Source organism: Akebia trifoliata, chromosome 5 (genome assembly GCF_017979445.1).
Source record: "Akebia trifoliata isolate Shusen 1 chromosome 5, ASM1797944v1, whole genome shotgun sequence".
NCBI classification, from domain to species: Eukaryota; Viridiplantae; Streptophyta; class Magnoliopsida; order Ranunculales; family Lardizabalaceae; genus Akebia; species Akebia trifoliata.
This window is the reverse complement of record NC_141379.1, coordinates 6,973,739-6,991,223: the sequence shown is the minus strand read 5'-3', so window position 1 is coordinate 6,991,223 and position 17,485 is coordinate 6,973,739. Positions and strand designations below refer to the sequence as shown.

The following is a 17,485-nucleotide window of genomic DNA, read 5'->3' as shown; positions in this document are numbered from 1 at the left end:
TTCAAAAAACAACACAAATTACCTTACCAGTTATGCCAAAAACAACATGAAAAGGGAAAATCAGAACTCAAAACTTCATACATTTTCATAGTAGGCGATCAAACAGAAGCAAATAAAAAGAATTATATAAAAAAAATAAAAATGAAAAATAGAACAAGAAAGGGTTTGAGAAGAGGAGCGACTACTTACATGATATATATAGAGAGAGCACTAGAATGAAGAAGTATAGGAGATTTGGTTATCTAGGATCAACTAAATACTCTAAATCAAATTTTTTGAAAAATAAATAAAAAAATTAAATTCAAATTAGCGTTGTACCCTAATGATAAAAAAAATTTCAAAGCCAATTGTATTGCAAGGAATTGATACAAAGAAAAGGAAAAAAAAAAAATACATGTTCCAACGCTTGACAAATTTGGGTTTTGAACAGAAACCTTCATTTCTAATTTTTTTTTCTTCTTCTTCTTCTTTTGAGAAATCGTGATACTGTGGGATCGTTAGAGAATGGGACGAAATATATAGTGGGAGTGCGAGAGGGTGAAAGGAGAAGAGGAAACGAAAAACTTATCGCCAAATTGGAGATTGTGAAGGCGCCAAATTGAAAACGCTTTGATTCTTCATCACTTTAATGACATTTTGGAAGAAGGAGCCTCGATTTAGGATTTGTTAATCGCCATCAATTTTTGCCATTAAAATCAACTCAATCGATCTAGGGTTTCGTTTCTTCCTTCTTTAAAAGCGTTCGTTCTTCTTCACAAGCGTTTCCAACGAAATTGTCCCTAATCGTCGTTCTTCAATGACGTTCCCAACGAAACTGCCTCTAAACTGTTCCTTTGTTGATGCTTCATAGAACCGCCTAGCCAAAAAGCCTCTGAGAGATAGAACATTGAACAGAATATATTGAAAAAAGAGAAAAGAGTTACAATCTCACATAGGGGGTCCCAAATGCATTCTCCCTTGCATACACTCCATTTCCAAAATTTTAGATCAATGATTTGTGAAATCACACATCAACATCATTCCAATCCCTATTTGCTATTTGTGTGCGAATCAATTGATTTTACGAGAAAGAGTTGAGATGCAATAAGTGTATCCTCTTTGAAATATACACTCTTTATATAGGAATTTGAATTTGAATGATTGTATTTTTAGATGTTTTGGTTTACCTCAATATCTCAATTAATATCAATTTTATTCGAAAACTCATCTAACTCAATTATGAAATAAGGTGTACAATCTACATTATATAAATGTTGTTGTAAATCAACCACAAATGAAAATCTCATAAAAACATCATGCCAAATGAAATAGTCATAAATTTAGTCTGTGAAATAATCATAAACTTAGTCAGTATAAATCATGTTATTTATGCATGAAATGAAGAAAAATACCAGCAATTTAAAGATAATTATTAGTGTACACTCAATTTTTCATATCAAAATTTAAAAACATTAAAATTTTAAACTTGCAACTCAATTCAGTCCACACGACTTAATTTGTGAACTTTAGAAACTTGGCCAAGTCAACTTGAAACACATACAACTCACAGTTTAATTTCAAGTTGATTATTTTTATGAGGGCCCACCATATCTCACTCGACACATGCAATGCCTCTGCGGATAGCCCCTAAAAAAATAATTGGTTTGAGATTTTTTTTTTTGTTGTGAATCCATGATTTTTGACGCTTTCATGTAGAAAAATTAACATAAACCCCACTTTCAAAATTTTAGATTCATAATATCTACAATTAGAATTATCAAATCAATTTTTGTGAAACCACAAGCACAAATCAACACCAAGACCATTGAAATCGAATAAAATGACATTAAGATAAAAAAAATTTATAATCTAATTTAAAATTAAAAAAAGTAAAATATAATAAAAATTTAGAAAAAATAAAATTACTAGAGAATGGTGTTGATCTTCCCTTACGTTACATTTTCCTTCAGAGAATCCATTACTTCTGCACGACCTCTTTGCAACATCTACTTCATCTCATTATCAAATCTCACATGGCAAAAGACCATGCATGAATTGATTGATGTTCACATATTTTTTATACTTTACTACTTGAACAATTATATTTTAAAATATGTTTTGAAATTATATTTTCTTTATGAACTTGAAATTTTAAATTCAAGTCTCATGTTTTTGTTAGTTGATAAGTTAGAATTCTTTAATTGAATTGGACAATAGTATTTTAAAGAAGCATTTTGGAATTAGAAGCTCCCGCACCCATACGCGCTCTAGCCACTAAAACTAAAGGTTCTTAGTATTATTAAAAATTAATTAAAAAATATTTGTTAAATTAAATTTTTTTAAAAAATAATTCAACAACAATAATTTGTTTTTAAAGAGAAGCGTTTTTTAAGATTACATAGGAAAAGGCCATTTTTGTAATTTTAAAATATTAACGTGATTATAGGGATTGCAATTTAAGTACGATTTATGAGACGTACCGTTTAGAGGCGGATACTACGCTATTTTCGGGAGATTTTTCAATTAATCCACTCCTTAAAATATTTTAAGATCCCCATATTTTTATCTAATTAAAAGAAATCCAAACACCCACTTTAGTTTAGAGAAACACTTTTCTTACTAATTAAATAAGATTTCAAATCTTACTAAGGATAGTTGAGTTCAAATAGATTACCAAATTGGCAATCCAACCCATCACCCCTCTAGATTTCATGGAAATCTCATATCCAATTTTTTTTTTAAATAATTTATTTTTTGAATTGATCAAAATTTTAAAAATGACAGTTACTAGATTCTTACTAAACTCCCAAATCTAAAATTAAACTTACACATATGACTAACAAAATTGACTAAAAGTGAGCAAGTGATCATAAAAATAAAAATAAAAATAAAACTCATTAAGTAATATATCGGGCTAAGATCAGGATCAAGGTTGGTTTGTTAGCAATCTAGTAAGGATTGGATTGGTTTCGACACTAATTTGATAAGTATTGGATCATACTCGGATCGTGGATTTCAATATTAAGATCCAGATCTGATCCATTAACATTTGGATCGAATCTGAATTGGGCCAAACATGATTTTATATAAAAAATATGTATCAACAAATATAGAATATAATTTATACACTTTTTAACATATTATCGGATTGGGATCCTGATTGGATCCAATAAGATATCATATCGAAACCTTATTGAAATCCAAAACATAGATCCAAAATTGAAGTTATCGAATCAGATTTCGGGTCTGATCCGATCCATTCACAACGTAGTATTATGACTAAAACTTTATTTCTAAACATCCAAAAATTATTTTTTATATTAAAAAAAAAAATAATTTATGGTGTAAGGGGAACAACAAGGTGAAAGCATAGTTACAAAGTTCTTCAATTTTATAAAAAATAAAATTCTTTAAATGATAGATTAATTGATTAAATTGACGAATCAACGAATAATTAATGATTTAAATTGACAAACTCTGATTAAATTGACTTATAAGGTGAAAATTTAAGTTCTAGGATAATCTATATGCTCAATTGATGAATATATGAGTTTAATTCAACCTTCAATTTTAATTCTTAAATTTGGGAGTTCATGGTCATCCATTTTCAAAACCTTGGATCAAATCATAAAATATAACGGAGATTGGATTTATTTTAATTAGATAAGAATATAAGGGTCTTCAAATATTTTAAGGAGGACCTCAAGCAAAAAAATCCCACGAAAGTCATTAACTAATATCGCGAGTCTGCGGGCGATTCTCAATCGTCTTCAAAATCGCGGATTCTTTTGTTACGAGTTGAGATCCCATACGTTGTCCCGTTTCTATAAATAGGTTAAGTGTCTACGTGGCAAACTTTAATTAGATAATGGATTTTAAAGCCGTTCATCCAGCCTAATCTATTAATTACGTAATCAAATTGTGCCACGTAGACACCATTTGTATACATAGAAACGAAATTCCGTATGGGATCTCGACTGTTTTTTAAAACTAATCAAACATCGTGATTGTTTTGAATTGCATTTGCTTTCAATATATTATTACGTATATAAATAGATGTTTATCCATTTAATTTAGTTGAGCTAAATTCGGCAGATATCTGCAATATAAATTAACTTGATTTCATTCCATAATTTCAACTTTCAAATTATCTTTCATCTTCTCTCTTCACCAACAATGGTGATGGATCATAGAAAACTTATTCTTGTTCTAGTTCTTCCTCTACTTTTATCGCAATTTTCGTTAAATTTGGCGGAAAAAGTAACTATTACAGTAAAAGGGGTGACTAATATTGCTAGAACAGATGATAACTTTGTATGTGCTACTTTGGATTGGTGGCCTACCGATAAATGCAACTACAATCAGTGCCCATGGGGAAAGGCTGGCATTTTCAACTTGGTTTGTAATTTTTTTTATTTATCGGTTTTTATATATATATATATATATATATAGAGAGAGAGAGAGAGGAGAGAGAGAGAGAGAGAGAGGTTGAGTAGCCCTAAAGTTTGTCAAACATTGTGACAAACATTTTTTAAAACATGGGTTAGAAGTTTTGGAATGAGTTGATTTTTTGGGATTAGAAGTTTTGGAATAAACTGATTTTTGGTGAGGATGATCTCCTCACCATAGAGATCATCCTCACAAAAAATCCACTAAGTTCAAAGTTTATAACCCATGTTTTGAAAAATGTTTGACAAACTTTAGGGCCGTTAAACCGCTATATATATATATTCATTATATCTTCATAAATTCTATATTAAGTGGTTTTGTGGTCTTTGCAGGATTTAAATAATAAAATTCTTCGAAATGCTATTAAAGGTAAGTTCATCAAAGCTAAGCAAGTTGAGTTAGTTTAATTAATATGTTTCTTATACGGAGATGGAACGATTTTAGGGAATATACATTTCATGGGAAAATAAAATCCATCGTTTGATTGTAATACCAAAACCAAATCTATCAGGGTCCTTTAAGTAATTCTCCCAAAATTGTTTTGTGAAGAATTATTTATTTTGAAAATTTTAAATATCTTTTTTTAGTTATTTTTAAATTTATTATAATTTTGTTTGACTTATCCAAGTTGATTTGAAACATTTTTTACTTGACTTCTGGGACATTCATTGGATACTGTGTTCAACACCGTGCTGATGTGGCAGTGTTGGATTTTTTCTTTTAGAATTATTGATGAAGTTGCTTTCAATTTGAATTTTATTTAGTTAAATATAAATTGATGTGTGGTCAATGATTGGCATTGACAAATAGTCAACTTTATTACAAAATGTTTCATGATTTTGGAGTAATTATCTTCAATCTTAATGTGTTAGTAATTAAGGGTTTATTGGTTTTATTAAAATTACAGCTTTCAATCCTCTAAGAATCAGAATTGGAGGTTCATTACAAGACCAAATATTGTACAAAGTGGGAAATGCAGTAAAAGATTGTCCTCAAATGAAAAATAGCACAGATGGTTTATTTGGATTCACTAAAGGTTGTCTCACAATGCAAAGATGGGATCAGATCAACAAATTACTAAATCAAACTGGGTGATTATTTAATCTTTATAGTTCTTCTTCATCATTCTTGTTTCTTAACTGCCAAAAAAAACCTAAGATGTTATTCATGATTCAATATTGCAGGGCTGTAACAACATTTGGGTTAAATGCACTCTTTGGGAGGAAAAATTTAACTAATGATGGTCTCTATGGAGGTAACTGGAACTCAAGAAACGCTCGTGATTTGATCAAGTATAGTATCGCGAAGGGATACAATATCGAGTCGTACGAATTCGGTAATTAAGACTATAAATTTTGTTTTTTCAAACAAATTAAAGTCTCTCAAAATTCTTCTTTTTTTATTTTTGTAATACTAAATGAAACTTATGTCAGGAAATGAGCTATGTGGAGGTGGAGTTTCTGCAAGGGTTGAAGCTAAGCAATATGCAAAAGATGTAATAGCTTTGAAGAAACTTCTCAATGATCTATATAAGAAATCCCCCACAACACCCCAATTATTGGCTCCGGGCGGCTTCTATGATGAGAAATGGTTTTCTATTTTCCTTCAAGAATCAGGACCTAATGTTGTCGATGGATTAACCCATCATACCTATAATCTTGGTGCAGGTATTACTACCCTTCTTTCTCAATATGGTGATGTTGAAACAGAGATTTCTATTGTTTTTGATAAGTTGGTAAGGTGTGACCTCGGTTCAAAACCCATTGAACCCACCTTCACACTGACCACTATTCCTTGCTTGCCTAGCAAAAAAAAAAAAGAGGTTGAGAAGACTTGATTGAGAAAAGTGTAAAATTAGAAGAAACAAACAGCCAAAACAACAAAATTCGAACATCTTGTTCTTACTAGGGGTGCAAGTTGGTTCGATTTGTGGTTAAATCGAAACCGAACAAACACAAATCAAACTAAGTTCAGTTTGGTTCGATTCTGTGGGTTGCCAATATCCTATAATAATTCATTAATTTATTCATGAAAATATATCATTAAGGTACCCATAAGGAAGTCTTTAATCTATGTCGTAACTCCTAAAATAATTCATAATAAATTAGTATATTTACTATATAAGGATTCAGCTCCCGGTTTGGTTCTATACAAGCCTTGAACTGGACCAAATTGATCAATTAGCCATTTTCTTAACCTAGAATCAAATCACAACTTGTTCCAAACCAGCCCAAAACTATTGGTTTGGTTCAGTTTTCAGTTTGAATCAAACCAAGTTGCACCCCTACTTCTTATAACAATCTTGGAAACTCTCGAAGAAGAAACCTCTAAATTCTTTAAACACCAGTCCAAAAGAAAATGAGGCGTAAGATGCTTATTAAACAGAAACATTAAAGGATAAGAAAGGATCATTCCAAATCTAGAATGGAATCTATCCTAATCATCATCATAATCTAAATCAATCTTTTAATTATTCAAATCTAATCTTAAACGATACCATGTAGCATAGTACACCTTATTACATTGCATCCTAACAGATTTCACAATAAAAGATATGGTAATCTCTTTTTATAGACTAACATAGGTGTGTAAGCTCGTCGTCCGTGTGGGCTTTATAGGAGTTTGTCTAATTTTGGGTTAATTTTGATTGGACTACTCGTATCTAGGTGTTGATCCTGATCTAATACACAAGATTCAAGACCCACTTTATCTTGATCAAATAGCTCAAACATACAAAGATGTTGAAACAACCATCAAGAGTTTTGGCCCATGGACATCTGCATGGATTGGTGAAGCTGGTGGTGCTTATAACAGTGGAGGCAAAGATGTATCTCATTACTTTGTCAATAGCTTCTGGTGAGAATAGATTTCTCTTCAATTAACAAGTTTCTACAAAATAACCTCAAAAGTAATTTGTTATGGTGTTGGATTTGAACAGGTACTTAGATCAGCTCGGTATGACATCAACATTTAATCACAAGGTTTTTTGCAGACAGACCTTGATTGGTGGAAACTACGGTCTCCTCAATACTACATCATTCATCCCTAACCCAGATTATTATAGGTTGGTGATGGAATCAATAGTGATATAGCTAGTCTCGATGATTGATCATATTGTTTTATTTCATGACTTTTTTTTTTTTTTTACCTTCTATCAGTGCTCTTCTTTGGCATCGATTAATGGGAAAGAACGTTCTTTCCACCACTCATAACGGCTCCCCTTACTTGCGTGCTTATTCTCATTGTTCAAGGCAAAAGGTATAACTAAATCATCGTTTTCCTAACGTTTTCGTATAATTTTTTATTTTTATTTTGTTATTCAACAATACTAGATTTAATACGAGCTTATTTTTTCTTTTCACAGCTGGGTATCACTCTACTACTGATCAACATGTCGAACTCGACTTCCTTTGAAGTTTCAGTTGTTGACGACTTGAACCTAAATCCTACAATGGAGGAATCTGCGGTAAGAGATGGACCATCGAGGGAAGAGTATCATTTGACACCAAAAGGTGGTAATATTCAAACCGATGTCATGCTACTAAATGGGTCCCCATTAGAGCTTACTAAAACATCAGATATCCCGGATTTGAAGCCTACTCTTGCTGATCCTTCTTCCCTTATCAAGATTGCTCCTGATTCAATTGTCTTTGCTACTCTCAGAGACTTCCAGGCCCCTGCTTGTGCTTAAGAGCTTGTTTTGTAGGTTAGAGAGTTATAGGGGATTCAAAATATGAATGGGTTCCCCTCAAAGTTTTTATTTTTTATTTTTTTATATCTATTTTGTCATTTAGAACAGAATTTGCAAAGTTTTCTAGTTTCATTAAGCTCAGGTTGGCTACTGTAACAGTCATAATGGTTTTTTGAGTATTTTCTTTTTTTGGGTCATAATGGTTTTGAGTCTTGATCTTTCATTGTCAGTTCTATAATTTCTTCTAACCTATAAAGGTAGAATTGTTTCTTAAAATAATTAGTATAACTGGAAAAAAAAAAAGTGTCTTCAAAGAGAACGAAAATTTTATTGAATTAAAATACTAGTTTTATTCTTGTATTTTATTGGTTCATATATGTTCACGCATCTACACTACACTCATGAAAATTTTATCTTTCACCTTTAAAATTTATTTTCTTCAACATTTAAATCTCAAGATAGGGTGTTTTTAGGGAGGTTGAGTGTGATGGATTTAGGTAAGAAACCTAAAACCATCATTGGTATATTTTCCAAGATTTGCTGAATTTATCGGAATTGAGTCGTCATCGTGTTATGGTTTGCCAACTCTAATTCTTTAGGGGCGTTGTATCAAGAAATGAGAAAGATATTCTATTCGTATTACTGTCCTTAATTCTAAGAAATCAAGTGTATCCTGTGCCATTGATGATAACTAAATTATTCATAACTCATGTCTATTAAACAAGTATTCAACACAAATAAAGAGATACACCCCAAATTGTGTAGATATTGAGATTCAAAGAAGATGAGATGAATTTAAAGAATAATTATAATTATTTTTCATAAAAATATATATTATTCTTAAAACAAGAATGAGCTTGAGAAACTAATTGGTACAGTAACTCAAGCTTTATATTTAATTAACAAAAACTTACAACACTAAAACATCAGTCAGTTATAAACAAGCTGGAGCTTCAAAGTGGGGAAAGGCAACGAAGGCAATGGACAAAGGAGCGACAAATACAGGAGATTTCACATTGACAAGAACGGGATCCAACGTTGGAATGTCTCCGTTCTCTGTAAGCTCCAACGGAACCATATTTAGAGCCATGGTTCGGCTTCTAAGGTTCCCATACAATGGGGTTAAATGGTACTCCTCTCTCCAAGCTGTCACATCTGATGCTTTCCTTCCTACCCATGAAACTGATTTCTTAAGGCCATGCAAGAAAGAATGTTCTTTGTAAGTTCTCTTCTCCTCTATGCGCAGGTTAATGTTCATATTGTTTTGAACAGTGATTCTAAAATCAGTATTGTTGCTTAGATTGATTAGAAGTAGAGTTATGCCCGTCTGTAATGAAACAACAACAATTTTTATAAAAATCTGAATGGGTATAAATAAATAAACAAATGTGATGATATGGGCCTCACTCTTTGTTTTGAACAATGGGCATAAGCACGTAAAAATGATGATGCATCACTATCAACATCAAGAACTCCTTTCCCCATAAGTCGATGCCATAGAAGTGCACTAAATAATAACCAATCCATCCAACAAAGCAGTAGTTCAGTTTTTTATTTATTTATGTGCCTTTCAAGATAAACCACATTTCTATAATAATGCAAATATTCTTGCCTGTAATAATCAGGGTTGGGAACAAGTGTGTCTGTATCGAGAAGACCATAGTTTCCACCAATCAAAGTCTGTCTACAATATACCTTCGTATTATACTTGGATGCCATCCCAAGTTGATCTAAGTACCTGAATTACATAAATGAATATGAGATAACCCATAAAAAGAATTTCACGAAGAAAGAAAATATAATGGTAAAATGAAAAATTCTCTGTTATACTATGATGATAAGAGAGTTAAAGATAGGTAGACATTAAAGAAAAGCAAACAACCAAACCTACCAAAAACTGTTTACAAAGGTGTCAGACACAAGATAGCCACCACTGTTGTAGGCTCCACCGGATTCTCCAACCCAAGCAGATGCCCAAGGCCCATGTTTTTGTATAGTTTGTTGAAGCGCGTTGAAAGTTTTAGATATCCCACTTAAATGATTTGGGTCCAATATCTTACTCACAAGATGGGGATCATTACCTGAAATAGAGGCATGTTATCTTATGAGAGCTGCTATTAGCACCCTAACTTTTACTTATTACACCACAATTTCTTAAATTATTTATCACACCCTAATTAAAGATTAAAACACACCATTCAAACATTACAAGAGTTTGGTTCAAGTTATTACTTCAACATTACAAAGCAATATAACATATTCAAATAACTTCGGCACTGGCTTACTATTAGGATTAGGTCCATATAAAATCCTAAATCTAACAAATAGAAATCTAGAGAGAGAGAGAGAGAGAGAGATTTCTATTGGCACCCCCAACTTTTACTTATTCTCATTCATTGACTTATTTTTTATTTTAATTGGGTGTAATAAGTAGAAGTTTGGGTGCCAATAGCAGCTCTCTATCTGATTGTATTGGCTCAAGAATCCTGTTAAACAATGGAACCAGTTGTATATCAAGGAACACTCCATTTTTCAAAAGAATGGCTTTATGTGTCTTCTTCTTTCTTTTCTATGTAACAAGGACAATTCATTTTTAACAAGTTTTACTCACATTTACACACTTTACCAACGAAATCTTTTGTATTTGTTTTAAGATATTATTCATATATTGCTTGGATTGAAATTTATAATTTGGGTTTTAGTTCACTTCATATCAATGTTGGACACTGACATCTGCATCTGTCTTAAGTTGCATAACTTTTCAGCTACCATTTTATGGGACTTTAGGGTCTGAGAAAATGAATAAGCTTGACATACAGAGTGCCATACATATAATATGAGGCACAAACAGTGAAGCGTGACACATTGCAATGGATCGGACAGGAAGTCATTTTCGTTTGAAATGTTTTGCTGTCATTCTTTTCTTGCAATGTGATGATGGCAGCTATAATCCTAGAATCACTTCTCTACCAGGAAACAATGGATGAGACTCAAACATCTACACCAAAAATCAACCTGACCTCAATGATTGTAAGTATCCAACCTATGACTTTTCTACGAGAAAATGCAGAGTATATAATCAATAAATTTGTGGATAGGATAGTTATGATAATAAAAGAGAGCTTCTATTGCCACACCAACTTTCAGTAACAGCACCCCAAGATGTGTGCTAATTCTTTGGTGATATGCATATGAATTGGGGTTGCATTAGCAAAAATTGGTGTGGCAATATAATCACTCTAATTAAACCAAGCTATCTTTCATAAATAAATAAAAAGGATAATTAAGTTAGGTTCATTTTTTATGTAGAGGACATCCGAGGTTCCTAGGTGGGATCATTGTCTTATCAATCCTTTATTTTTAAATGTTCCATGTTATGCTGTCTATTCTACCGTTACAGTTTACAAGACAGAGAATAGAGAATATCCATTAATGTATTATTTATATAACTTGTTTTTCCAAGTAAAATAAACACTGAGAGGAAAGGGAACTATAATTTTAAGGAGATAGATCAGGTCAGAAAGTATCCATATTCATATAGTTTTTTATGATCTATTTTCCATATAAAAGTGTAAGTTTATAACAAATGTAACACTTTTATTATCAAAAACATATCTTTTAATGGTATCAAGTTAATTATATAGACTGTAAGGAAACCATATATTACCTCACCCACCTGCACCCAAATTGTATATATGATGTGTTATAACATTGACTGTGTTATTCCCCGAAACATCAAGAAGTTTAGCATACCACTCCTCCTGAAAGAACCCTCCTGGTGCTAAAAGAAACGTTTTTTTATGAAAGTTCTTGTATAATTCATTGATGGTAGCATTGAGGTTGATTAGGTCTTTCCCATACTGTTCGGCATCAACACTTGCACCAACTCCCTTCCCACTTAGCTCATTTCCTAGTTAGATGCAATAGAGGAAAGTGAAAACAAGAAGAGCAGAAAAACAAGAAGATAGAATATCAAAATTATATTAACAAACAATACCAAATTCCCACGAATCGATTTGGTATCCTTTAGAAATGGTGTAGTTTATGAAATCTTGAGTGTTACTAGAGTCCCAAGCACCACCCCAAACAACCTTTTTGATTTTTTGCCTCCCATAAAGTGCATTCAAACCAAACGTCACTATTGCCCTACAACCAAAAGATTCAGACACCCATCATACCAATACATTAGATGACCATAACCACCTTTTCTATGTTTTTGTTTAATGGTATATAATTTCTAACAAATACAAACTTATAAATTTCCTCCTCTTCAATTGAAATAAAAGAAGGAAATCTTGTAAAAACTTGAATAGAATTTTGAAGTTGTGAAACTTTGCTGCAAACAAATTTGAAATATCCAAGCATTAGAAGTCACAAGTGAATAGTTATTTAATTTTCTGTTCTTCTCAATATTCAGATCAAGAGGAATTTCAAACAAATTGCTTGTCAAAGCAAATAAGAAAATCCAAATAATTGTTTTTCCTCTTCTTGCTTGCTCTTAAAAAAAGTTAAGTTTGACATTTTATGAAATCTACAAAACATTAGTCCATATAGTCACATTAATCTTCTAAATTTTTGGTGAGCATAAACTGTTTTCAGCTGGTTAACAGACTCTACACATGGCACTTAGAAAACATATAAATAAGTAAAATAGGAAAATAGGAAAATAAAGTCAAATTTTAAAAATCTTACCCTGTCTTGTTGAATAAGTGATTGAGCTCATCCCACCTATTCATTTGTAAACAACCCTTGGAAAATCCAAACAACCCATCTTCCATCTTTGTAAATGGATGACATGGATACTTCAAAATTCCCACATCGTACACAACTTGGTCTTGCAAGGAGCCACCAACTCTTATTCTCAAATGATTGAAAGCTATGATACCATCCATAAAGAAATGGAAAATCAGTAATAAAGTTATTAGTATGTTTTAAAGAACAGAATTCATAACCAAAATCGGTTGAAATATAGCATAATTCATCAAGCATTAAATCAACATTAGTATCATTTGAACATCGCCTAACCTTGGATGGCCTTGGCAAGAAAAGGATGCAACAAGTCCTAAGAAGATCAAAACAAATATATCATTTTTTTAGAAAAATTACGGTTTTCTTCATTTTCCCACGAAAATAAAAAATTACAACAAAAAAGCAAGCTTTCGAAACCATACCAAGTTTAGAACAGAGGATTCTCCCCAGGGGCATTGGTTATAGTTACACTTGCTGGGAGGCCACCAATCAATAGTAGCACAGATGAAATTATCATCAATCTCAGCAATCTTTGTATCAGCCTTAACTATAATTGTTGCATCTGTAGGTTCTTGAGACAAAATCCGAGAAAGAGTGGCAAGAAACAGAAATAAGAACAACCAAAAATTCATTCCCAAATCAATCACAACTGCTTCAACACCAATGCAACTTGAACAAAATAACTGCAATAAAAAGACAAAGTTAAGAACTTTATCAATAAAAAACAAATGAGTTTCTAAATTTGAGCTTTCAACAACTTGAGAAAAAAAAAAAAAAAGAGAATATAGTCTGAAACAATATATATTGTGGGGGTCAATTTTGTGATAAATCGACCTCGATCACGATTTCATCATTAAATCCATAGAATAATAGAAAAAACATGGAAAAAAAAGATAACAATGATTTTTTATTTGGCTCGACAAACGTGCTTACGTCCATTGGCTCGGGGAGCCGTTTCACTATAAATTGAGTTTATTACATGAACTTCTCACCTCGGTCTCCCCCTTTCCCCTCTCCTCCCTCCTCAATTTTTTTCTCCTCCTCAAGGCCTTTAAATAGAAAAATCTTAATCCTACTTAAATTATAATTAACCCTATTACCCCTAATCCAAATTAATAATTACATAAAAGGAAAAAATCCACTCAAATTGGGATTCTTCCTAATAAGATAGAGTCATCTTCACATGATGCCTTGTGCCCACCTCGAGATACGCATTGATGGTGCAAATGAACGATCAAGATGGGAGACGATTTTATCCCTCCACATATATGGAATAATACTTTTATTTTTCTTCCTTCGTAGATAATTACTATAGGTAAATATCAAAATTACTATAGGTAAATATCATAATTACTATAGTTATTTTAATTATTCAAAAAAATGGATCAGCCTGTTCTTTTAACAAAATTTCTCTCCACCAACAAGAACAAATATGGGTTTGTAGCAATATAGGAAACATATTTTGCTTTCTCCCAAAAATTTGCATTTCTTTTTCCACCAAAATTATATTTTGTTGAAGCAGATGTAAGGGAACCAATATCAAAGTTACCCCCAAAATCGTCAAAATATTATAAAGAAGTTAATCAAGTAAATTCAATTGATTGAAAAACAGTTTTCCCCATAAACCAAATCAATGGGTTTTAAAATGTGAGCTCCAAACAATTCAAAAGAAGAAAATTTGACACAAATTAGGGTTGTTTGTTACCCATAAACATATTGGACATTTTTCTTCCTTTGAAGCAGATCTAAGGAGAAGTGAAACCAACGCTTCTAACATTATTAATTTAGATATTCGAAGAATAACCCAGTTGAAAATGAATAAAAATGAAATTTGGTTTCGAGTTTAATCTTAAAAAACTCAACCTAATCAGTCTGAAATCTCTGCTTTATACCCACAAGTCTGAGCTCTTTCTTTTTTTCTTTGAATCATATCTATCAAGAATGAAATTCAAAACTACCAACAAAAATTCAGAAAATTGAAGAACAACCCAAGTAAAAGATAATCTCAAATGACTGAAATTTACCAATAATGTCGTCCGTTGAGCTTCCAAAATCTGCAGTAAACTAAACTTCCTTTTGAGGGATCACAGCTTGAAAGCTTGGGTATTCTTCTCCTAACAAAAGATGGTACTTTTTTCTCTCTTTATCTTTGCTTTTCTTCCACTCTAGACGTCATCAACTACAAGAGAAACGTTTCACAAGAAATGGGTCGTCTTCAGATTCTTTGCCTAGAGTAGAAATTCCGCTATTCTATAGCGGTTTTTACCAGGGACAACTCTGCGAAGTTGTTCTTCAAGGCAACTCTTTTTATAAGAAGAGTTATATTGCCAGGACAAGTTCTTTATTTTGCCAGGCATGTCAATTGCAATTTGATTTAGTACAAATAAATCCTTATGTCCCTCTTTTGCCCATTTAGTCGTCCGAAGTTGTTGATAATTTTGAGGATAATTATAAAAGCACCCCACGAATTAATAAGGGCAACTGATATCATTGAAGAATTGTTTTGTCTTATATGGGGTAAAAGTTTAGGAATGAGTTGATTTTTGGTAAAGATGATCTCTATGATGAGGAGAATGTCCTCAACAAAAATCAACCCATTCCGAAACTTCTAACCCCATCAAAATTGATTTACAAAATAGATGAATGATTTACAACTTTTGAACTTGTTTTTATGGGATTAAACATTTTGGAATGGACTGATTTTTGGTAAGGATGATCTCCTCATCATAGAGATCATCTTCACAAAAAATTAGCTCATTCAGAAACTTTTGACCCATGTAAGACAAAATAATTCGATTATGGTGTGGGTTGCCCTAATTAATTTGTGGGGTGTTTTTATAATTACCCTAATTTTTAAAAAGTATTTTTAGGTTTGGGCATTTTACTTGTGGGAATTACCATTTGATGAGCTGAAAATGAGTTGTTTATGATTTCAACTAATTGTTCATTTTAATTACCAAAACTTGGATGATCATGTTTTCATTAAAAAAAATTTAGAATAGTATAGAATTCAACGGTTTTAAAGTGCTTATTTCACTGGTTTAAAGTGTTTCACATGTTTAAAGTGATCATTTCCTATGAAATTACCACTTTAAACCTACAAAATAATCACCTTAAAAATCTTTGAATTCGTTATCGTTCACGTTTTGGTAATTAAAATGAATAGGGAGTCATATAGTAAATAAGTCAAAAGTTAACCACTTTTTCGTAAATATCCCTAGAATATTAACAAATGGATTTCTTTCCTAAACACCCCCCTTCCCTTAAAATTTTCTATGGTAACTAGATTGTTCATTTATTTGAACTTTTTTCCCCTTAATGTCCTCACCTCACCTCTCTTTCAATTGGTGAGCTCGATGATCCAATTTTCGAGATTGACATTTTACAACCATCGTGATCAACAGTTATCACAACGTTTGAACATGAATCATTGAGATCATCAAGGATTCAAATTGTTGTGACAAACAATTTGAGTTCGAGGTTTAATTGGGATAAGGGGTCATTAACAAAGAAAGATTTTACTAATGGTTTGATTAAGATTCAGCCCCAAAACTTACAGTACATTAAGGGTATGTTTGATTGCATGGAAAGTCACTTTCCATGGAATTTGAAATCCATGAAAAATTAGTTGTGAAAAATAGGTAGGGTTGGAAAATCAAATTTCATTGTTTGATTTCACTTGGATAAAATTATGGAAAAAATATAAGAAAAAAAAAGAAGAGGAGAATGAGGAAGAAGATGAGAGGAGAGGGAGATGAAGAAGAAGATGACGAGGAAGAGGAAGAGGGAGGGGGGAGGATGTGGCGATGGCGACGGTGACGGTGGAGACGGCGACGATGGCGACGACGGAGGTAAGTGAGAAAGATGAGGGGGAGAACGTGGTGGTAGTGGTGACGGAGAAGGTGAGGGATGGAGAAGAAGAGAGAGAGAGAAGGTGGTCGGAGACGGAGATGGTGACGACGGTGATGTTAGTGTAATGGTGGTGGTAGGGAAGAATTGATGATGGAAAATATGGGTGGATTTCATTTTCTCACCCATATGGGTGGGAAAGTGAAATCCATGATTTAGTGGACTTTTTGAATGGGATGGAAAATGAATTTGCATTTTCATGTGCAATCAAACACTTGAAAAATGTCATTTTCCATGGAAATTGATTTTCCACCATATTTTCCATGTGCAATCAAACATACCCTTAGAAAGATTTTTCATGTGTTGGCAGCTGAAAATCTTGGTTTTGAAATATTTTTTGACATTGAAAACATTTAAGGCCAGGTTCGGCAACCAACTTTATGGAACCAACAATTTGTCCTATATGATTTAAAAGTTTCAGTCCAATTTGTACCTTCTAACCCCATCAATAGTGATTAGAATTGTGGATCGTCAAATTTTTATCAGTAATTTGTCAATTACTTTCAATGGATTTAGAAGTTTCAAATTGGACTTTTAAATCATATAAGACAAAATTAGCTCCCTAACATTGGCTATCGAACGCCACCCAAACGTTTATGTCAATTGTTTCATGTACGTTAGTCACTAGTGATTCTTTGGCTGTTTCAAATAAAATTTAGATTAGATAACATATTTGGATAAAAAGATCAAAACTAAGATTGTACATTT

The 17,485-nt window shown here is 32.2% G+C and overlaps 2 protein-coding genes across 2 annotated transcripts; one reads left to right on the top strand and one right to left on the bottom strand.

The window, feature by feature from the left end:
* Positions 1-4,110: 4,110 nt before the first annotated feature.
* LOC147401324 (heparanase-like protein 1) lies at positions 4,111-9,478 on the top strand. The gene is made up of 9 exons (XM_086442555.1): positions 4,111-4,377; positions 4,761-4,797; positions 5,336-5,519; positions 5,613-5,764; positions 5,862-6,095; positions 7,095-7,284; positions 7,367-7,492; positions 7,587-7,686; positions 7,793-9,478. The coding sequence occupies exons 1-9, from the start codon at positions 4,156-4,158 to the stop codon at positions 8,117-8,119; spliced, it is 1,572 nt and encodes a 523-aa protein (XP_086298681.1). The 5' UTR covers positions 4,111-4,155; the 3' UTR covers positions 8,120-9,478.
* LOC147401323 (heparanase-like protein 2) lies at positions 8,910-15,158 on the bottom strand. The gene is made up of 10 exons (XM_086442554.1): positions 14,893-15,158; positions 13,291-13,551; positions 13,145-13,181; positions 12,812-12,995; positions 12,117-12,265; positions 11,796-12,029; positions 10,011-10,200; positions 9,732-9,857; positions 9,527-9,626; positions 8,910-9,446 (listed from the first exon to the last, which is right to left on the bottom strand). The coding sequence occupies exons 2-10, from the start codon at positions 13,498-13,500 to the stop codon at positions 9,054-9,056; spliced, it is 1,623 nt and encodes a 540-aa protein (XP_086298680.1). The 5' UTR covers positions 13,501-13,551; positions 14,893-15,158; the 3' UTR covers positions 8,910-9,053.
* Between the last annotated feature and the right edge of the window lie 2,327 nt (positions 15,159-17,485).

Coding starts and splice junctions, on each gene's coding strand:
- LOC147401324 (XM_086442555.1), top strand. CDS start 4,156: ATGGTGATGGATCATAGAAAACTTATTCTTGTTCTAGTTCTTCCTCTA. Junction 5,520..5,612: donor AAATTACTAAATCAAACTGG/GTGATTATTTAA, acceptor TCAATATTGCAG/GGCTGTAACAACATTTGGGT. Junction 5,765..5,861: donor TATCGAGTCGTACGAATTCG/GTAATTAAGACT, acceptor AACTTATGTCAG/GAAATGAGCTATGTGGAGGT.
- LOC147401323 (XM_086442554.1), bottom strand. CDS start 13,500: ATGAATTTTTGGTTGTTCTTATTTCTGTTTCTTGCCACTCTTTCTCGG. Junction 10,201..11,795: donor TATATACAATTTGGGTGCAG/GTGGGTGAGGTA, acceptor CCTCTATTTCAG/GTAATGATCCCCATCTTGTG. Junction 9,447..9,526: donor CCCATTGTTCAAAACAAAGA/GTGAGGCCCATA, acceptor GTTTCATTACAG/ACGGGCATAACTCTACTTCT.